At 44.1% G+C, this 22,139-nt stretch overlaps 1 protein-coding gene across 1 annotated transcript; it reads left to right on the top strand.

The window, feature by feature from the left end:
• Positions 1 to 2,519: 2,519 nt before the first annotated feature.
• Positions 2,520 to 16,015, top strand: RND3 (Rho family GTPase 3). The gene is made up of 5 exons (XM_080622180.1): positions 2,520 to 3,144; positions 3,245 to 3,332; positions 10,562 to 10,671; positions 12,169 to 12,303; positions 15,212 to 16,015. Exons 1-5 carry the CDS (start codon positions 2,995 to 2,997, stop codon positions 15,461 to 15,463), a joined length of 735 nt encoding a protein of 244 aa, XP_080478306.1. The 5' UTR covers positions 2,520 to 2,994; the 3' UTR covers positions 15,464 to 16,015.
• Positions 16,016 to 22,139: the final 6,124 nt, after the last annotated feature.

The following is a 22,139-nucleotide window of genomic DNA, read 5'->3' as shown; positions in this document are numbered from 1 at the left end:
GCTTTGGTAGTTGGCATAGCAGGGAGAGATATTCTGATGGCAATTTTAGATTTAAATCATCAAGCAGTCATTCTGATACTAAAAGCACTTGTTCTCAGCTGTTTTATTATAGTCATAGAAAGTGTTCAGGCAGATTACTTGTGAAAGGAGAGAAATGTATTTTGATATTCCCATAAAATCTTATACTAGATCACTAGTCATTACCACAGATAATACTAAATTGTATATATGTTATTAATATACGCATAATGCTTTCTTGGATGGAAAGCGGAGAAACTGTGAAAGTCTAGAAAGAAATCAGATCTGAAGAAAAATGGTGAATTTGAAATAAGCAAAGTGAGAAATTATGCTTTATAAATCAAAATTCAGATTGCGTGCAAAAAATACCAATGGAAATGTTAACCCCCACTGCATTATCCCCCTAGTTATCAAGATATGGGAAAAGGCATTAAACTTAAGAGTATGACATGAATAATAGTTTTATGGGGATTAACATACCTGGAATAGCTTCCCCAAGGAATGACAACAAGCAGGCAGTTGCAGAGCAGGCAGGGGTGACTTTCAGCTTCTTGATTGTCACAAGCGCCCAAAGCACTGTGAGGCACCCTGAAAGCCTGGGAGTTTAGCTGGGCGACTGGCAGCCTCTGGACCATGAGAGCAAACAAAGCATGTAAACACGATGTGACTGTGAATTCTGCTGATTGAAGCTCTGTGGTCATGATGAGTGTTTCGCGCGCATTGAAGTTTCCACATTCCTGACATAGCCAGATGCAGGCGAATTTTCCATGTGAGATGTGCGAAGGAGCTGACTCCCCCTGCCCAGCACACAGTGCCCAGGAGCACTAATTCCTCTTCTGAGCACCCCTGGTCCTGGCCAAGTCAAGCCACTGTCAAGGAAAGGGAAGCATCAGCAACAACTTCGGTGCATCTTGTCTCCATCTGTACAGAGGTGACCGAGGAAGTGATAGGGCGCAGATGCTCATACCTGGCTCCCATTCAGGAGTAACAAAGAGCTCTTTCAACCCTGTCTTCTCTCCTTATATTATACCATACCTCAGTTGGTATGTGGGACTCACAAAGAATATAGAGCCAGATCTGAAGCTCCAGAGCTCTATCCCACCTGCATCTGTCCATGAGGCTGCCACGTGTTTCAGTGTGGAGAGGAATGAAGAAACAGCATTTTCTACACCCTGAAGAAGACACAAGAGCATTTACACAACTGGTTTTTTCCTGATTTATCTCCTGTTCAGATACACACAGTTGAACAAAAGAGAAAAACCCAAATTGCTGTGAGCACTAAGCTTCTTCACTGTTCTCCCATTCCAAAGAGCTCAAGCCTTGTTTGCGGACCACAGATATGGAGACTGCAAAGCAGCTCAAACTAGATTTTCATTAAAAAAAAAAAAAGAAGATGGAAAGCTGCTTGCTCTGCCTTTTCAGTACAGCTTTACAAATAATGCACACACAGCAAATTTTAGTGTTTTACCATTATTTACTAGCAGAAACCAAGGCTTAAAATCTTTGGAAAATTCATTAACGCTGAGTAATTCGACCAGCTAAAGATGTGACACATCAGAACAAGATCAAGAATGTTAGCTATGAATTTTGAAATGTCATGCTTGGGATTCTCTTGTCTGCGTCACTGGAGTTTCTCCCTGTGGTCAAACACGCACAAGATGGTAATGCTTTCCGTTTCAAGATGTTGTAAACTTTATTGATTGCTTATGTTTGAGCTCAGAACTGACACGGAGCTAGTCTGTGACCTGGATAACCCACTTTAGGGGTAAGTAAGGCCAAGACCCCCCTTCTTGAAGGCCACCCCTGTCTTCGGCTGCGCCAGCAAAGCTGCAGGTGAGGAGGGCTGAGCAAGGAGGCGAAGCAGGCTCTGCCCCAGCCCTCCCGCCGGCTGGCAGCCCTGTCCTGAGAGTGCCCATCTGCTGGCCGCGCAGAGCCATACGAGAGAGGAGAGCAGCACTTGCTGGAGAAGTGTGCTACGAGCCGCTCACAAACCGTCCCTTGTTCAGGGCTGTCGCTTCAGGAAAGATATACCCCGTGCTGTTACAGAAGTGCTGTTTCAGCCAGAGCAGCATTCAGTCCTCGGGTGAACACAAGCCATTACCCAGTTTGGCTTGGGTTTGCGACCAGGAAGCTAAAAACCAAGCACGTTAATGGTGGGGATGCTTCCCTGAGATCCCCACACGCTCCTTGTGACCATGTTTCGAACAAAAAGACCCTCCTGCGGTGCAGCCAGGGCCGGAGGAGAGCGGCTTTCCTCAGCCGGACCTGTGGGGCCCTGAGGGACCCGGGGGGGGGGGCGCAGGCGGCTCCTCGTGCCTCGCCGCCCCTCTGGAGGCCACAAAGCGCCGCATGTTCCCTTTCGTAGCACCCAGGTTTATAGACGGCTCGTACAAAATGACCAGAAAACCACCACAAAGACCGCTCTTTACTCCACGCATTGTCCCACACCAGGCCTCTGAGAGGATGACACCGGCCTGCAGCCAGCACGGGCTCACCCCAGCCTCCGGCGGATCAGCCGGCCGCGGCGGAGCCGGGAGAGCAGCGGGGCCTACCAGGCTGAGGGGCTCCCCGCAAGGCGAGCTGCGGGTCCGCACCACCCCCCCCCCACACACCCCACCGCGCTCCTCACTCCCGCTCGGGTCTGCGGCGCCACCCCTAGGGGGCACGATGCTCCGGCGGCCTGCTGGCAGCGAGCTGCGTGGGGGCCGGCCTCGCACCAGCAGAGGGCTGTGATTGGCGGATGCGAGGCTATAACTGAGGGCGGGTGGTGGTGGGGGGACAAAGCAGTCAGCGCGGGACCGGCGTCCGGCAGGGGGTCCCGCGGGTTGCCACCTCTGCCGGGGGGTTTGTTGTTGGGTTTTTTTAATTGTTTTTAAGAATATTTTTATCTTTTGGGGGGAACCGGATTTGTGTGGTCTGGTGGGTTTTTTTTTTTTTCTTTTGTTGTGGCCGGCCGAGGGACTTAAGCCGAGATCAATGAAGGAAAGAAGAGCGAGCCAGAAGTTATCGAGCAAGGCGGTGATGGATCCCAACCAGAACGTAAAGTGCAAGATCGTGGTGGTCGGGGACAGCCAGTGCGGCAAAACAGCGTTGCTACACGTTTTCGCCAAGGACTGCTTTCCTGAGGTGGGTCGGGGCTGACCGGGGTCGAGACGGGCTGTGGATGGGGCTGGGGCTCGGGCCAGGGGCGGTGGGCGCGGGCTGACTGTGCGGTGTTTCCCAGCAGAGCTACGTCCCCACCGTCTTCGAGAACTATACGGCCAGCTTTGAGATAGACACGCAGCGGATCGAGCTCAGCCTCTGGGACACCTCGGGTAAGCGCTTCCCCGGGTGCGTAGGCGGGGAGGATGTGTGTGAGTGGTAAATCGGTGTGGAGCGGCAGCCCCTGTAAGTCGGGGGAGCTGGGGAGAGGAGGAGACCGTCCCTGTGGCCTCGCAGCCCCTCACCGCCGCGCCGTGGCGGGGGTGCCTATCTCCAGAGGCGAGCGGCCGCTGTGCGAGACGGGAGGCTGCTGCTCGGCTGTTTTGTTGTTTGTTTGTTTTAAAATCTGAGGTATACTTTAGCCATATGCTTGGGAAGGGAAAAGGGTGTGGACAGCCCTCCATTAAGCGATTTGTCAGCATTGCAGGGGAAGGCAGGCAGGGTAGGGGTACGTGTTCCCACCTGCCTGACTGGAAGGAGCTTATCCGAGGAGCTCCAAGGGGGTACCTTCCTTTGTGCCTCTGCTGCTGAGGTGCCCCGCTTTACCTAGTAGAAGAGTGAAGAGGTGGTTATATATGCTAATGGTAAATTACATCAGCTTGCATCGGAGTTCCTTGTGGCTCCTAAATGCTTGTTTGGATTCTTACAAGATACAGTACTTCTCTTTTTCCCCTGTGATTTAAAGAGTCTTTAAAGCCCGGAAAGATAAGGGAGGTGGGCATCTCTGGCCCTCAGGATGCGGGGGGAACTGTCCTTTCTTACATATCAAGAGCAGTGGTTAAGGTCTTTGTCGTCATTCTTCCAGTTGTATCTTCAGTGGCCATGTCAAAAACACTGGCTCACCTGCCTCAGGGGTTGAGGTTCTTGGTGCTTGGCTGTCTTAGATCTCATGGTAGGCCAGGAACCACTCTAGATCCTGCTGTCATTGATACTTGGACTAAGTTTACTGCCAGTGCAGTGTGGATGCGCCCCTTAACTTGCCACCTCAGTGCTGGAGAGGTGTGTGGACAGCCAGCAAGTCTGCAGTACCTCTGCACTCTGGGGGAGGTGGTCAGCGTAAAGGACACTGAACCGGTAGTGCAGGTGTGGATCAGCATTGTTCTCCAGAATTCACTGGTAAAAAGCTGGAGATGCTTAACAAGAGTTACAAGCCCTTTCTTCTTTGGGGAAGTTGTGTAGATAGCTTGTTAATGTTGAATTTGGACATAGCAGTTCCTTCTAAATGTGACAGCAGTCCTTTTACCAGAAACTAAAATGTTAATTCCCCCTTTAAAAAAAGGAGTTAAGGCAGAGAGTTGGCTTTTTCCTCTTGCTGTTCAGGAAATGATTCCAAATTCTTGCAACACGATTACTGGGAAAAGGCAGTCTTTGCGCCCACAACCAGTATCAGTGTAGCTCTGAACTGATTTTTTTCCTCATCTCATGCCAAGTAAGACTTGCAGACTTCTAGTGTGTGTGTCTGGTTTGAGCTTTCATCCTGATTAGTAAACTGGCTGTAACAAACTATGGGGTAAGGGCTTATTAAAAATTAATAGTGAAGTTATTTTGGAAAATTTTATCTTGGCTATTAAAATACAACAAGACTGTAGGTTAAGTTGTTTGGCATGGGAAAGTTTGGAGTCCGTATGTCAGGCTGGAGACACCCATGTAATAGAATATTCTGTAGCAGTTCAAAAGACAAAAGCAGTGGAAGGAGCACCTGCCAGCCTTTGCATGTGCGTGTCATCTTCTCAGGCCTGTCCTGGAGCTAATAGAAAATTTGACTTGAGTCAGAAGCTTGAGATCAAGTGGCTGATTTGTCTGCAATCCAAAACTGAAATGGTTGAAAGATCCAATGCTTGGTCTTACAAAGTACTACTGTAGATCTTCTAGTTGTGGAACTCTGCAGATGAAGAATTACCTCTGTGAACAGCCCTTCTCACTGACTGCAGGAACAAACACTCCCCAAACCCATCAGCCCAATGAGAAATCGCATCACCAGATAAAAGACATTAGAAGATAAGATAGTGTTTTGGCATTAGCTTGAATTCTTGGCAGTTTATTTTTTAGAAGTCTTTGTCATAGTCCTCTGCTGAATTAGAATAAATGTCTTAAGATCTAGTTAACTTAAAAATATGATTGATTAACTGCTAAATAGTAATGGAAGGCAACATCCATTGCAACAGGGGTGAGGTAAAGCTGAAGTCATTTGAGGCACTTCAGTATCTCCTGGGGAGGGGATAAAAATGCTGTTCAGCTGAGTTTGATTGCAATATACTGCAGCTATTTCAAGATGACTTGATCAGTATTTAGTATACATCTTTAACACTCTATTTCTTAGTGGGAGAATGCAATGGGCTGCCTTGCAAATTAGTCCCCAACTTAAGTTAATGTCGTTCTTTGTACTGAATCTGTTGGAAGGAAAGTACTGCCACTTGGAGTGGGTTTTTTGCTTACTGAGAAAATGGGAAAAGCTGAAGGCATTGTTTAAAATAGCCTTGTGTGAGGGTGAGAACAGGACTTGCAGTCATGAATTTTAATTTACAATCCTGTATATAATAATGTGTTTTTTACTAAAGAATTCGTAAATACAAAATGGAGAGAATCACACAGGTGATACAACAAAAACTCCCCAGGAAATTTACAGCTAGCTCCAAAATGTCCTATCTTGGATATGCCCTTAGAAATATGGAACAAAACACTCTTACAAGAGTGGAATGGGAAGATTCATTATTCAGATATTTTTCTGGTACTGTCTAGTTCTGCAAGTCATTGTAAGGATTTAAATTAGCCACAGCATTAAGGAAAGCACTTGCCAACTTGAATTTCAATTGGTTTTTGGACTACCAACCCTTCTTTCAAAGCAGGAATGTCTGGTTGCAGTCTAACTACACCATAAATTACTCCACTCTGTGGTAACATAGTATGGCAGTCTTGCGCTGTTTGGGAGCTGTGCGCATATTTTGCTAGGTAAAGTAGTAGAAATTTCTTCAGGTTAAAGCTTCATCTTGTGCTCTCATGGACACTGTGAAGAGCATTCCTGTATTAGACATCTTTGTCTACCATAGGCATGGTCTAATGTGTATTTACTGAGCTTTGGCTTCCTCCATTTAAAGTGACTGCTTTGATATTTATATTCTTGCCAGTACACCACCAGCTGTGGCATAGAAATCACATACCATTAATTAGGTATACATACCTGTGTCTCCTTAAAATATTCTAGAGGGGTTTATTGGTTGAACTATGGAAACTGTACTGGATACACCAATAAAATAATTCTCAACAGGGCCATAAATACTTATACATTGCTGGGGATCAGCATATAATTAAATCCAGAAGGGCCTTAGAGCATTAAGTCAAGTTAGCTGTACTGTGATTTGAAATTGTACGATCTATGCAGTGTCCATATAGAAACATAATATTAATCATAAAGTTTTGTGCTGAAATCATGCTGAAATTATGATGAAACATACAGAAAGTTACTATTTCCTCCAGTTCTCTAGCAATAAGCATTATAAAAGAAATGTCAAATTTTTGTCTTTACCTCCCACTTCAGTTGCAAAGTTTGCTGTACTCAGCCATTTGATACCTTTTTTTTTCCTCCTTCACTTTCATGACGGAGTAGCAGTAACTAGTCTTTAATAGTTGGGGTTTTTCCGCTTAGAAGGGAAATAGAATAGGTAACTGGGAATCCCAAGTCATCTACTGAAGCCCTGTTTTCTGTTTGAGGTGCAGAAATGTAAACACTCAAAAGGCCATGAATATTGTGATATTCCTGTGCTTGGAGGTGACATGTTCTGTGATGCTCAGTATACAAAATCACCTGCGTTTTCTCCAAAACTGCCAAGGTGGATTTTGAAGGAGGAAAGCCATCAGCAGTGAATCAGCTACTTAGAGCAACCACTGCAAGTATTTGATGTGTTTTCTATGTAGCTGATAATTAGTGAGCCCAAGGGTTTGGGAGTGAGAATGCTGCTGTTCATCTGTTGTTTTTTCAGTTGACTGGAGTCCAAAAGGCTACAAAGACGAATGCCTGATGGCTGCTTGGTGGTGTGTAAATAGTAGTCTTGCCTGTTACTGAGCAGTGCTTCCTTTAGGGCCCGCCAGCAAGCAGAGGCTGAACAGTTTGGTGAGCAGAAGCTGCCCAGGTTCATCTCCATAGGTGTGGGATGTGGGGCTGAACGTTCCCACTTGGAACTGGTGGTGGCTTTGGAACTTGCAAACAAATAGGGCTTCTCTGTGATCTAGTGTCTTAACAGTAGTACTAAGCTATCAAAAATTAAGTATGCTTTAACTTTTAACAATGTAATTCTATTATTTATCAAGATAACATTTAAGCCTGAGCTTGGTGTGTTTTGTAGACCAAACCCAACTGTATTGCTGGAGAGGGCTTTATTTCAGTTAAAAAGCTGAATGTATGTTGTACTTCAAATGAAAAATAAGATTTTAAAAGTAGATCATTCTTAATGTTTAAATTCTTTTGGCTTTAAGGTGCCAAACAAATTAAAAAAGGGGTATTGCAGCTGGATTATTTTGTATCACAGAGTAAGATGACCTACAGTGTTGTCAGGAATTCCTTAATAAAGTTGAAAAATCATCCTTGTCCTTAGCAAAAAATCTCTTCTTTTGTAGAAACAGAATCACAAATAACAAATAAGCTTTCCTCTTCTCCCTTTCCCCCCCCCTCCCCCCCCCCAGTACCACTGCTGTAGCTCTACGTTCTCCTTTTGTTTTCTAGGATTGGCATGGCTTCAAATCTGCAGACTGACTAGAAAAAGAGTGAACAGCCATACTGGGCTGTGCTCAAGTTCTGTTCAGACTTGAGCCTCATTCCTGGGATTCCTGGCTTCTGAGGGTTTCTCTGGGTGAAACGATGAAATGCCAGATTGAATGGGCTCGCACAGTGAGGGCTGTAGCACCTCTTTATTTGCGCAGTAATAAAGGTTCAGTTATTGCTGCTGAATGAGACCAGGAAACTTTCTTTGTTGATACTGCAGCCCAAGTAGTTTAAATGGTTCCCATTTGTTCTGCCACACACTACCCTGAAGAAAAGGTGGTGTCAAATATTCCTCCTAGCTTGCATCTGGGTAGATGGACTGCCAGTAAAAGTTCACTTACTCTAGCTCAGCATCTTTAATATGAGAGGTTCAGAAAGAAAACCTAAAAAGAAAAACCCTCAAAACAAACACAGCTACAGCTGACACAGTAGAAAGGAGTCTCTGGGCTGGAGGTGGTGACTGTATGTATACATAAATATGTGCTGATGGACATATATGGTGTGTTGTATCCCTGAAGACTGGTGCGTGAGAAGATAGGTATGTGTCTAAGGAATTAGTTTCTGGGTGAGGCTTTTTTGAGACTCCTTTCTCACCAGCAACCATGTGGCCAAGCATTAATCTTCAATCCTGCCCTTACTTGCTGGAGCTTGGCAGGGAGATGTGCTAGCCAGCCAGTGGCTCTTACCAGCATGCAGGCTGGTGGCTGGGCAGCAGTCTGTACTGTGGCCAGTCACAGGCTGTGGAGCAGTGCAGGTAGCTAGTTAATGGCATGCTGCTCTGCAGTTTACCTGGCCAGGGCAAATAACTTGCCCCTGGGCTCTGGGATAAATAACTTGACCCTGAGGCTGCAGGATGGAGGCACTGTAATAGTAGTGCTGGAGGTAGCTGGGAAATAATAGTGGAAAATGCTTATTGATAATCACTGCAAGCAAAGCTGAGCTCAAATGAATAGCTAACTAGTGGTCAGCTCAGTCAGCATGCTTAGACTTCTTTCTAACATGTCATTTACTGCTGAAGACAGCTAACTTGTTTTTTGAAGAGCAGTTTTTGACAGCTACCTCTTTGTTTAGGTTGACATTGTTTATGACGATGAGCATTTGAATAAAAGTCTCGTCCAACAAATTACCTTCTGCTACCTAGTTTGGTAATGCTTCATTCCCCATGTGTTACTCTTCATTTCAAAAACAACATTCCTAGGATTCTTGACTTCTTTCTTCCAGTATAAGCTGTCCAACCAAAGTCATCTGCCATACGTTCACACCATTCCCTGCTCTGCTTTGTGCAACAGCATGAGCTGTCTGTCAGTTAAAAACTTGAAGAATTTCTCTAATCCAGTTAATAGTCTGCTCAGCATCTGAGATCTTGCAGCCAATTAGTTCTAGATAGTCGGAAAATTGGTGGTATAATTAGCTGATAACCCCAAAACTCTTGAAAGCTGTATCCTTGTTACTTTTGTTCGATGCTGTATTTTTAGATTCATGAGAAAATACAGAAATAGGAATGTATGACTAAAAAAATTAATTTTAAGTTGCAGGCATGCGTCTTAAAGCCTAAGCCCTTAACCTGTTGGACTACTTAACCGTTGAAGTACCCTTCTAAATCAGAAATGCATTCTTCTCAGTAAGTGAAGCTTCAACAAAGTCAGGACCAAACCAAATGTGGCTTGGTGACTGGCACTTCCTAGAAAAAGGAACATTTTTTTTCCCCCCTAATCTGGTAACCAGAGTCATCAGATGATAAAGGGAGATTTCTGACTCTGGAGATGTAGCTGCATCCACACAACGTGACAGTTCTGACAGAAAAGAGCTCTGTAAGTAAAGCATGCACGAAGTCAGTATTGGACCTACTTATGTTCCGTCAGATTACTAGATTAGCTTTGATCTCATTGATAAAAATCTGTTTTATGGGCTAAACATTTATTGCCAGTATATATTGGTTTACAGATTGGTGAGGCTTTTTGTGACAGTTACTTTGCATGCCTGTATACAAGACTGGGATTCTTTCCTGCTGAAGTATTGCAATGGATACTTTAGTTTGAAGCAAAAGTTTCTTCTAAAAATTACTTATACCTGTGACAATTAAAGATGCTTTTTGCACTTGGAGCTATTTGTTTTAAATGAAGTTTAGAAGACTGAAAGCTAATTTGTTTCAAAACTGCCTAAATTTTTTCCGTGAAAGCGCAACTGTGACTAATCTGCTTTGAAGAAGCCTTTTGGAGGTTAAGGGTTTGTTCTCAAAGTCAAATCTCCACAGGCTAATGCTGGGACTTAAACTTGGGCTGACCCAATTTCCCTTTTCTTGTTATTAGGGGCATCGCAAAGTTTTGGTTGGAGATGGATCACTGGGGTGCCATCACTCTTAATTATTTGGGAAAGCCGTGCTTTTGTAGGTGAGAAACAAAAGGAAAGTGGGGAAATGAGCAACTGCAATGAGTGTTTTGGGAATACAGTGCTATTGAAGAAAAGATGGTAGCTAGATGCTATTACAGAGCTTCACTAAACCTTTCTAAACTTTCCGAATAAGCTTGAATGACTGCAGAAAGTAAAAAATCTAAACTAATAAAAATGCTGTTTGCTTCCCTGCAGGGTCTCCTTATTATGACAATGTCCGCCCGCTCTCCTATCCAGATTCTGATGCTGTCCTGATTTGCTTTGACATCAGTCGGCCAGAAACTCTTGACAGTGTGCTAAAAAAGGCAAGTGTTTAAGAAACATTTGAGTACAGAACTGTATGAGTAGCTTGTCCTTAAATCTCTGAAGAGTGGTGCTGTTTTGTACGTTGGAAACTTCAGTTTGTTTCTTTTAATGCAGAGATGACAGGACTGTGCTGTGCACTGCTAGAATGAGATAATTTGTTTGAAAGGGATGAATGTTAATTGAAAACAAAACTTCCCTCCCTAATGGACACTCAGGGGTGAAGTAAATTCTCATTCCCCAGCCTTTAGACACTAGTGAATTGTTTAGGGTGGTGTGAGGTGCAAGGCTGGGTGCAGCAAGAAATTGTCTCTCACATTATGTTCATATAGCAGACAAGATTGAGAAACTTTTCCATGTTGCAAAGATGGCTAAGATGTGCCTGCCAAGTGTTTGGACATTTGCCATGGCTTTACATCATTTCTCAGCCCAAACTTAGAAGGAGCCAGTGACAAATGCTTCTGGAAGCCACCAGAAGACTTAATAGTGGCATAGAAAGGAATCGTGAGCCAGAGTTGAGATTTTTTCACAAGCTCAGTGATCTGAGATTCAGTGCCAGACTTTCCCTGAGTTAAAACATTGAATCTTGATAATCATGCTCTGTTTGCGAAGTGGTTGTGGTCCTCTCCTTGGTCACTGAGCATGACTCAACTTTGCAGTGTTATCTTTAAGGTTTAATGACCTGAAGTTCCTTTTTCTTTTTGTAGCTGGGGCCAGTGATTCTTGTGTCACTGGGTATCAAGTGGCATACAATCCTCTGAATAGGCTACAGAAAATACTGAAGATTTTTCTCCAGCTACTAACTGTGCCAGCAAGCATCTAGAACTGTTTTTCTTTTCTGTCCCTGATAATGTTGCTTAATTCTGTAAGAGATTTTTCTTAATGTGCTTTTAAACTCAAATGATATTTTTAAGTTTTAGGGATTGTGTAAACTGTTCAAATTATGCTGGGAAACTTCTGTTTTTCTTATGTTCTCAAAATAACAGTGTAGAGGGAAAGAAACCTGAGGAAAGTATCACAGAAACTGAACCCTTGGCAGATTTGTGTTAGTTTTAGGTGTGAGGATTTAGCCACAAGCTAATACACAGCAACATTTATTTTGCATGCAAGACCTGCCTCTAGCTGTGTCTTGAGGAGCCATTGAATGTGGTGGCACCGGGTTTCATTGGTTCCTGTCTGCCTGTGGCAATGGCTGGGTGTTTGCTGCTTGAGAAGTGAGAGATATCCAAACCTTTACTCACGTAGGCAAACAGTCTCAGTTCATTCCGTCTTGATTAGTACATCAGTGCAATTAATGAGTATGCGAGATTGTAAGATTTCATCCTTGACCAGATTCTGCTGGAACTAATGCCATAAGAAATTAGCTTGAAGGTAGATGCAACTATTATGTAAGAATATTTCCAAATGTCAAGATTTATTAAACTTCATCTTGTATCCATTGCTGCTTTGGATTTAAACATTCAACTACTTGACTATAACAGCAACCTAAAATTTTACAGTGGAAAGGCGAAATACAGGAGTTTTGTCCGAACACCAAAATGCTTTTGGTTGGTTGCAAGTCGGATCTGCGCACAGATGTAAGCACACTAGTGGAACTTTCCAACCACAGACAGACACCTGTGTCCTACGATCAGGTATGTGCCATGTCCTTCTTTGTACTTACGGGTGGAAAATAAAACTCTTTTCTATTATTGTAGCTGTCTTTATGAACAAATTCTTCATGTTGTTTATATGAGTGCATCCTTGAAGGCAAATGTGCACTCTGCTAGGAGATGGAGGTGAATTTGAAAGCTGTTACGAGTAAAGGCAAAGTATTCCGTGAACTGGATGCAGCAGAAAATCATGCTGCTCCACAATGCATGCTTCAAGCATCATAAGGTGGTAGCCTTGTTAGTTGCAAAGAGCCTTTTAAGTTAAGCTCAATTAACTTTTAATTTAATTGAAAAGAAGCTTACTGCTTTTCTGGGCCAAAACTGTAACTGAGAGGTGTTTATATACTGATGAATTGATGAAATCATTGTATTTAGACTTTAGATTTGAATGTCATTCATTGGAATTTAGCATTGTGACAGACAAGTATTGCATATAATCTGTCTTTTTTAAAATCTTGTTGCTTTAAAACACCTGTGAAGGCACCTTGCAGCTCCCTCTGAAGCTGACAGCAAATCCAGAAAGCATCTTAATTCTTGGCAGCTGTTCTCTGCTGCTGCTGGAGAAATTAGAAGTTTGGAGACAGGAATCAGGATAGAGAGACTGAGGTGAAAGGGAAAGGAATCCAGGCCATGGCAAAGCAGGAGATAGAGAACAGGGGAAAATTTGACTCTAAGGTAAACTTCCCCTTCTTACTCACACATATGTATCATGCATTGCAGCTGAATCACGGTGATGCTTTCAGATACACCCTCCAGGCTGTAAGAGCAAGAATGGTACTTCCAGAAATAACTTTAGCTAGTGTGTATATCTTGTGCTGTCGCCTAATTCTTGGTATTTTATCCACAACCTCAGGTTTTCCAAACCAACAGCTCCTAATATGTGATTACTAATAATGCAGTATTCTGCAGCGTGTTTAAATTGGAAAACACAAAGATACCGTAAACTGAGTATCTTGATTAAAATATAACACTGGGTGTTCCACTGTGATGGCTTATGCTGCTTATGGCATTTTTCTACACTTCACTCAGTAAACATCTCTCTATCTCAAACAGTTTCAAATGGAACTAAATGCTGGGGTTTTTTACCTGAGTGTAAACCAATTCAGAAGTGTCCTTAAATCCTGCTTGTTGCAGGAGATGTCATCCCAGTTACAAACTACCACTGTTGCATGTGTATATATTAATGTTCAGCCCTGGAGGTATAAGGAGATAACTCTGCCACTTATTACATACACAACTTCATATATTATGTTTTTTGAAGTACTTCAGTAAAATCACCAAGACTCATGCCCTTTCACAGATAGTGATCAAAAATCTGCTGACAAGTGGATTTCTTCACCCCAGGAGACATCTCTTCTGGTGTCACAGCTTAGCCTGTACTGCTTAGGAACAAGAGTCAGCTGAAGACAAAGGGCTAAACCAAAAGCTGTTACTTGGCAGCCAAAAGGAAAATTGTAGGTGTTACAGGGAAGCCTGTACTTCAGTAAACTCCCATAGTTTCATCTGTTTTCTATATAAGCAACAGCTTAAACTGAGCATTGGAGGTATCTCTTGTGGTTGCCAAATCCCTGGTGTCATGAAGCAACCCACTGCTCTCCTGCACTAGTTTTAGGGAAGGGTTCTCTGAGGTCAAAATACACAGCTTCTTTTTAGATCCGTTGCCTTGCTAAGTTGTTGTGGGATCAAAGAGCTTAGTGGGGCTTTCCCCATTCCTCTTAACTTCATAAGGAAGCATTGGGAGAATAAAGCCAGTTGATGGTGATGCCCTGCCTCCGGTATGCTAGCCAGTTTCCAGTCAGCTACACCCAAGCAAACATTTCTGAGGCTCTAAGGTACAGGCTAGACTTGGTTAGTAGGAGTTGAGGTGTTTAACCGTGGGGAGGGTTCGTCCTACACACTAATACTCCTTTATCAGCCACTCCAACTTAAAATTGATAAGATGGCCGCATCACTGCCATGCAAATAGTGCATACTGAAGACGTGAGTCCAAATAGATTAGAGCAAAAAGGTCGAGTTGGACTGACTTGTGCCTCTGTCTTAGGCCTATGAGTGTGTGAGGAGTGGCACATCAAGGATGTGGTTGGATTTCATAACTTAATGAAAAGATTCATTCCTTGGAAGTAAAATTCCATTGAAATAACTCAATTTTTCCACACAATGCTGTATTGTCTTCTAGCAGCAAAATCCACAACAGGATACCATGGTATTGTCATTTGCTGGAGTCATGTGTTGTTTTCGTTGTGCTGCTGGAACAAATAGCCCTGCTTTGACTTTCAGTTCACTTGAAATCAAAAAAAGAAGGCTTCGTGTAACTATGTTCCTTTTCCCCCTGTTCTCTAGCTACAAGTTGGTATAACTATCCCTGACTCAGAAACCCACAGCACATTTCCCTGTGAACTTTGACTCCTTCATGGAGATGTAACATGGGCTCCACTCCAGGTCAGGGGCATGCTGGCTAACCCTTAAGGCAGTCAGAATACATTTTGTCTTTGGAGACAGCAGGTTTAAATCTGGAAGATGTCAGGTTCAGACCTTTCCCAGTGAGCATGTGATTCATGGATGGAAGTTAAGGTGTAAGGGTGAAATTGTTAGATAGGTCCTCCTCCTACTCTTCTGGCTTTCTGCAGTTGTTTGCAGGTCACTGAGCTTATCTTCTCTCTTCCAACTTGTGTTTATCAACATTGGAGATAATGCTTGGATACTTATTTAATGCATCTTGGAACCAAAGCTCTGTTTATTTTGCAGAATCAGCTGCTGGCTGTAGTGCTGGAGCTTTAGCTTTGTATTTCACAAAACACTGTATGGAAAGCAGCACTGAAAAGTAGTTGTATGGTTTGCTTTGGCTGTCTGTGGAAACTTGGTATTGATTGCGTGTTCTTTTTTCCCTTAGGGTGCAAATATGGCCAAACAGATTGGAGCAGCTACATATATTGAATGCTCAGCCTTACAGTCAGAAAACAGTGTCAGAGACATTTTTCATGTTGCCACCTTGGCGTGTGTGAATAAAACAAATAAAAATGTTAAACGAAACAAATCGCAGAGGGCAACAAAGCGAATTTCACACATGCCTGGCAGGCCAGAACTTTCCACAGTGGCGACGGACTTGCGAAAGGACAAAGCAAAGAGTTGCACAGTGATGTGAAGGACCTAGATTTTCTGGCAAAGGAGGAAGCGAGCATCTGGGAGGAGTGGATGCTCAATGAAGTATACAGCCACATGGTATTTAATGAGGGCTTATGCCAGTGCTTTAATGGAGATTTCACCTCTTGTGTGAGACTGTACTTAGGAACTAAGCAGCAAGAAGAAATGGCTCTAAACGAGGTGACATCAGGAAATGATACATTGAAGAAAATGCCAAAAAAAAAAAAAAAAACCCAAAAGAGAAAATGTTTGAATGTGCTGAGAAAAGAGGGCCAATGGGAAAATAACACGGCAGAGGAGAGATGTCACTGTCATTGCTTGTTTCTTTTATTAACGCTCTACTCCTGGATGCTACCACTTTGGTTTCATTTAAAATAATTTTTTTAAAGAAGACATTAATATGCCCTCCTTATTGAGGAACTATCCCTGTGACCTTATAGTTGGTTTTCCAAAGGATATGATCTAATTTTTTAGTAGCTGATTGTTAAAATGGAGAGTATACTGAGGCCTGTGCGTCACCTAGAGGAAAACACTGTATGTGAGAAGTCTGGAGTTTTGCCTTCCCAAGACAGCAGCGCAATCTACACTTGAGCATGTTGATAGTGAAGACAACCGTTTGAGATTTCCCAGTATTACAGATGTCTTCGCACTGTGGAAATTAAAATGGATCGAATTGGGGTGTGGGGGCAAACTATGTGTTGCAGGACTCTGACTTGACATTCCTCCTTGTGATTGTAATTTAGAGTGGAAATGGTCTCCAGTTCTGGTGTACTGTGTGGGTATGTTGCTGTAGGTTCAAATGAAAGGTGCTAAGAGCTATGATGACAAATGATCTTTAGTTTTACAACCATGATAACTTGTTAAGCCTTACTGCCCACCTGGGGAAGCCCTGAGACTCTTCTTCTCATGGGAGCTGGAGAGCTGGGTGGGTCCCAGGATCTAGCCCTCTGTACGTGTTACAGAAGTGCTGTTCTTTGTGGTTCACTGCTGTTATCTTTGCAAAAATCCCAAGTAATCTGCAAATGAGCCAGCAGAGCCAGGTTATGTGATGCTCTTATTTTTGGGGCAGCCATCTCTCGCTGCAGACTGCGTTTGCTCGTGGTGAGGAAACAGGTCTGAAGAGCTGTGACACCTTAAGGGGTCCCCAGTGGAAACTGGATATTGCCCTTAGTCTTTGAAATTAATAGATATGTATCCAGACAACAATCATGAAACATCGGTGAACTGATTAAGTCAAATTCCTTTTTGCTCACTGAATACTATTGTTACATTATAAATGGGCCTTTAAAATTGTTTGCAACTGCTTATTGACTGACTTAACTTCATAGCTTCTCTCAAAAGAAGGATACTGTAAGCTCTAACCGGTGTGGTTATCTCTTGTTGAGGACAAGCATTTTGTTCCCAAGGGTAATGCTTCATTTTTGAAGTGTTAAAGCTGTGTTCACGTTAACTTGCGCAAAAGTAAAGGGTTACCGTAACTAAAATTGAGTTCTGTGTGTTCCCGGCACTTTGTTTCATCTGATAAAAGAAGAAAAAAAAAACACAAAACCCATTCTGATTATTTCGCAGAAAAAGACATTTTTGCCACCACAATAAGCTTTTGACTGATGCAACAGTGCGCTTAGGGCAGTATTACAAAATAGCTGGTAAGTGCTTTCTGTATTTAAATATTGTGGAAAAATAAGTTATAACTGTTAAAGCAGGACATTCATTACTTTATTTTTAATTGTTGAAGTCACTTTGTATGTTTGGTTAATGTTTCTGCAGTATTTATTAAAATACCATTTTTTTTCTTTGAATTAAAGAAAAGATTGACTTGTAGTGGAAATGGCTTTTGTGTGATAGTTCATTAATACTTGTGTATTTTGGACACAATTGTACTGAGCTACAGGCTAGGCATTGCTGGGAATTGGGATTTGATTTGAATAGAAATCAATCTTACACTTGCAACAGCCCTTTGGGGTCTCTGGCATTGTATTTAACTACATGGTGTGAGTTTCTGAGTTATGTTTCCTGAAATTGGCAGATGCAGAGGAGACTGGAGCAAGCAAACACGTGAAGCTTTGGTTTGCTTTACCTCTGACAAGTTGAAACTGCTTTTGAAAAGGTTTCATATATTCAGGCTGCTCCTAGAAAATGTTCTTGGCTGCCTGCTGTGAGTTCAGCAAAGACAGACTTTCCGAGCCAAGGGGTGTGTTTTCTGTCACTTCTTGTGGAAGAGGTGGCCCAACAAACACATCAGCTGTGCAAAGTGTCAGGCTGTCGTTTGGACACAAAGGACATGACACTGAGTGTCTCCATAGGAGAGGTGCTCCTTGCCTCTGACTGTGGCCTCTGGACTTGCTCAAAGAGATCTGTCCCATGCTTTGTGCCCCTTAGTTGAACACACAGGACATGACACTGAGTGCAGCATCATGATCATCCTTGCTGCCTTTGTGAGGTCTTCCTCTCTCGTAAGAAGCTCTCTTGTCTTGACTTTTCGTGTCTCACTTTGAGTCTACTGAAGTACACATGTTCATGTCTCTGAAGTCAGACAGAAGTCCCAGCAATCGGTATCTCACTAATGCTTGTGACCATCGTTTGCTGAGCTCATGGTTTTCCATTTCTGGTGACAAATCACGTTTATTTCCCAGGATTTGTAGAAGCTGTAATTATGTGAGTGAATGCCTCAGTTTGTGAGAAGGCAGCCCGTGCTGGTGGGAGGGTGCTGGGCTGGGTTTGTGGTGCCTCTCCTTGTTACAGCACTTCTCCAGTAGCTTGTGAGTTCCTGGGGACACTTGTCCTCCCACATCCTTGAAGCATCAGCCCTGCAGCAGCTCCTCTTGGAGCAGGAGGTCATCTCTGGCAACATGTTGCTGTGGTGTAAAAAGTCCTCTGGTGAGCCTGCTCTGGCAGGATACGTATGATAATCATCCTTATGTCTAAAAAGCTGGCTTGTCCACTTCCAAAAAGCCCTTTTGCAGTATTTTTCTATTCTTTCATTGCACAGCTGAGTTGTGGAATAGCTTATGGCAATTGAGGTGTTTTACTGCAACTCATCCCTTGCAGAAGATCCAGGGGATCCCCTGCAGAGCAGTGTTTCTAGACACGGTGGGCTGGTTTGTAGTACAGAAATAGACCTCAGGAGGATGGCAAACTCTCACTGTGCTGAGTATGTGCAATTCAGCACCTCCTCGCAAGTGCGTCATCCTTCCAAGCAAGGGGGCAGGAGCCAACAGGATGCCAGCACAGTGAGGAAGAGGTGGGTGACAAAAGCAAACCCATCCCATGTTCCTCACTTTTAAACTCATAAATCGTTTGGGTTGGAAGGGAGCTCATTCAATTTCAAACCCCTGCCACAGGCAGGGAGATCTTCCACTAGACCAGGTTGCTGAAAGCCCTGTCCAGCCTGGCCTTGAACACTACCAGGGATGGGGCAGCCACAGCTTCTCCGGGCAACTTGTGCCAGGTTCACCACCCTCACAGGGAAGAACTTCTTCCTAAAGTCTAATTTAAATCTTAGATTGCTAAAATTACTAAATCTGTCAGTTTAAAGCCTTTTCCCTTCATCCTACCGTGCCTGCCCTTCTTAAAAGTCCCTCTCCAGCTTTCTTGTTGGCACCTTTAGCTACTGGAAGCTGCTCTAAGGTCTTGCTGGAGCCTTTTCTCCAGGCCGAGCAACCCCAGGTCTCTCAGCTTATCTCCATAGGAGAGATGCTCCAGCCCTCTGATTCTCTCTCTGGCCTTTGGACTTCCGCAAACAGGTCTGCCTTAGCTTTGTGCCCCAGTGCTGAACACAGTGTTCCAAGTGCTCTTTTGAGAGTGGAGTTGAGGGGTCGAATCCCCTCCTTTGACCTGTTGGTCATGCTGCTGGTGGTGCAGCTCAGGGCACAGCTTTCTAGGCTGAGAGCTCACACTGCCAGCTTACGTTGAGTTTCTTGTCGACCAACACCCCTAGATCCTCCTCAGGGCTTGTCTCAATCCATTCTCTGCCAGCCTGTATTTGTGCTTGGGATTGCCTTGGCCTGTGAACAGCACCTTGTGCTTGGTCTGAGTTATGCTATTTGATGGATATGTGTGAGTGTTTCCACCTAGACTGGTAGCTGCTTACACCTCTAGCAGGTACAGTTACTGAGTTTTGTGGGTGTGGGGCTTGGTGGTGCTAGGTCTCTGGCAGACGGGTCAGTCTGGTGACACTGTCTTCCCCCAGGCAGGACCTGCCTGCCTCCAGGGCTGTTTGCAGGCAGTGAAGAGAGCTGGAGAAAGAGGCTGAGCTTGTTCCTTGTCTCTTGGGCTGCTTCTTGTAGCTGATCTGCAGAGAGAAATGGGGAGAGCTTGGCTAATGAATAGTTTGATGTTACCAGTATGGCATTTCACTGCCTAATCCTCACATAGAAGTGCTGGCTCTCCTGAGGGAGGGATTATTTGCTGAAAAGCAAGTAATTAGTAATTTTCAGATCATTGGGCTTCTTCCTACCAAATTCCTTTCTTATAACAGAAGATTTATTAATCTTTTTTCCCAGGGACTTCCCATCTCATTCAGATCTCGTTCTAACTGCGAGCCTTTCTGCAAAAGCCACTGAGATGCTGGAGTTGCACTGGAGTCCACAGGGCTGCAGCAGTGGCCCTTTCCAATTCGTATGTTTAAACAGGAGCAACCGTCACATTTTCCTGCAGCCAGTTCAGCTCCTTCAGCTTCCCAGGAGGCTGATAGATGCCCAAAATGACCTTGTTGGGCTGTGCTGAGCCCCAGCGAGGGGATGCTGAGGATCAGGTTCCCATCACAAGGGCCCTGCAATGGTAGGAGTTGTTTGCTATCAAAGAGGGATGTTCTGCCAAATGTGTCTTTTTTTATCTTCCCTATATTAGTTTGGAGCATTAGGAATGAGAAGCAATCTGAGGAAAATAAAATAGATCTTTTCCAATTTTAAAAAGGATCTGTGAAAAAGGAAGCTTTCCTATAGCTGTCAATTTGGAAACGGTTTTTTAGCCCACTGATTTACGCACTTCACAGAAGCACTAATCCTGGCAGCTCCAGCTCTTCACTGTTACATATGCACCATGGTACAAATTCTGCACAGTCCTCCTAAAGCTTGTAAATCTTTTTCTCTTGTTGAAGTTGGCAAGAGATTGCTTGTATCTCAAATACAGAAAGGCTGTGAAGGGGGATGGACACCCCCCTTGCTCAGTGCGGGCCACCCATGCTGAATGGGGAGGTGACATCAGCACAATTTGGGAGCAAGAAGGGGCTGAGCAAGGGCCCCCCTCAGCAGGCATTCAGCCTCCCGTGGGAATCCCATGGGTCCTTGCCCAGTGAGTGGAGGCATTGGTTGGTTAAACCACATTCCTGGGGTCCTGTTTCCTGCAGTGCTCAGAAGTGGGTGGGAACAGTCCCCTGGGGGACTGGTGCTGGGCCTCCAGCCCACCGCAGGTGCTGCTTTGGGATGAAAGTAGCTGTTTTACTCACTTTAGCAGGGAAAATGTAAACTGTTGGAGTAGGGAGGTGTCAATAACCCACAATGCCAGGTAGTATTGAAATAAAAGTGGGTTTTCAGATTATATGCAATGCAATGAAATAATGCTTATATTATTTAATATTAATAGAGATACTGTCCTGGTTTCAGTTTAAGCCACTACAGATATACACATGAGGAGTCAGCCTACAATCCCTGGTAACCCATGAGCAGCAGAGGAAGGGCTCTGGCTGGTGGGGCTGTGTATTGGCTGTGCTATGGCACCTGCCAGGTCACCTGGCTTTTCTTTGTGGGAAAGCCCTAAAAAAAGCTTCATCCCCAGCACAAGAAGCCTTGGCTTAAGCAATTTGAAGGAGGAGAAGAATTTATAAGCACTGTGAATGGCTCTAAGGTATAGACTCATGGCTGGAGACCAGGCCAGCAAATGGCATTGGTGGTCCTGATGGGCCTGTAACAAGCAGAAGGATGCCAAATCACCCACCAGCACGAAGTGCTCTACATTTGCACTGTAAGAAAAGCTGTGAACATTGAGTGTGATGCCCTGGGGCACCTTCAGCTGCTGCTAGAAGAGTTACAATGGGTCCTTGTGTGACCTTCATTTTGAGGACAAGCCAGTGGCAACCACAGAGGGATTGGGCAAGGGACAAGGACTTTGCTGGAATAAATGTATTTGGAGATGTAGCAGCAAAGGAGCTACACACTGAACCTCAGATTTTTTCTTATGACTGCTCCAGCTGCAGGGGCAGGGATCACCCTGCGCCTCCATGGCCTGATCAGGAGTGGTGGGAATATGTTCCACTCCTTGGGAATGTGCTGATTGCACCGTGCTGCACGACTTTTCCAACATGGGCAGAGGAGAACAAAAGCAATTTACAGGGCTGCAAGGCATTTTCTACCCCCAAAAATGGACCTCCCAAAGTTAGGGAAGGACTTTCAGTTGGAGATTGCTCTGCTAGCTTCAAGTTACTGAGAGCAGAGCCATTAACCTTGCCCTGACTGTAATAACTGCAAATTAGATTCAAGACTTTACTGAAACCAGACAGTGAGTCACTTATTCTATAGCATGTCTAGTGTTTAGGGAAGTATCTTCCCTTCTATGCTGCCAGCTCCTGTGACTAAGGCTGGACGGAAGCTCAGCACGCGTGGGGATGCACAGCATTGACCTTTGTACGGCAGCACTGCAGTCTTGCCCTCTCCTTACCAGCACAGCATCATATTTTTGTT

This window comes from Psittacula echo, assembly GCF_963264785.1.
Source record: "Psittacula echo genome assembly, chromosome: 6".
Lineage (NCBI taxonomy): Eukaryota > Metazoa > Chordata > Aves > Psittaciformes > Psittacidae > Psittacula > Psittacula echo.
Note: the sequence above shows the minus strand (reverse complement) of the source record. Positions and strands in the feature narration are given on the sequence as shown.

Bases quoted from the DNA above. Each gene is read 5' to 3' on its own strand.
- RND3 (XM_080622180.1), top strand. From the start codon at position 2,995: ATGAAGGAAAGAAGAGCGAGCCAGAAGTTATCGAGCAAGGCGGTGATG. The intron at 3,145-3,244 runs GTGGGTCGGGGC...GTTTCCCAGCAG, and splicing joins CCAAGGACTGCTTTCCTGAG to AGCTACGTCCCCACCGTCTT. The intron at 10,672-12,168 runs GCAAGTGTTTAA...AAAATTTTACAG, and splicing joins TTGACAGTGTGCTAAAAAAG to TGGAAAGGCGAAATACAGGA.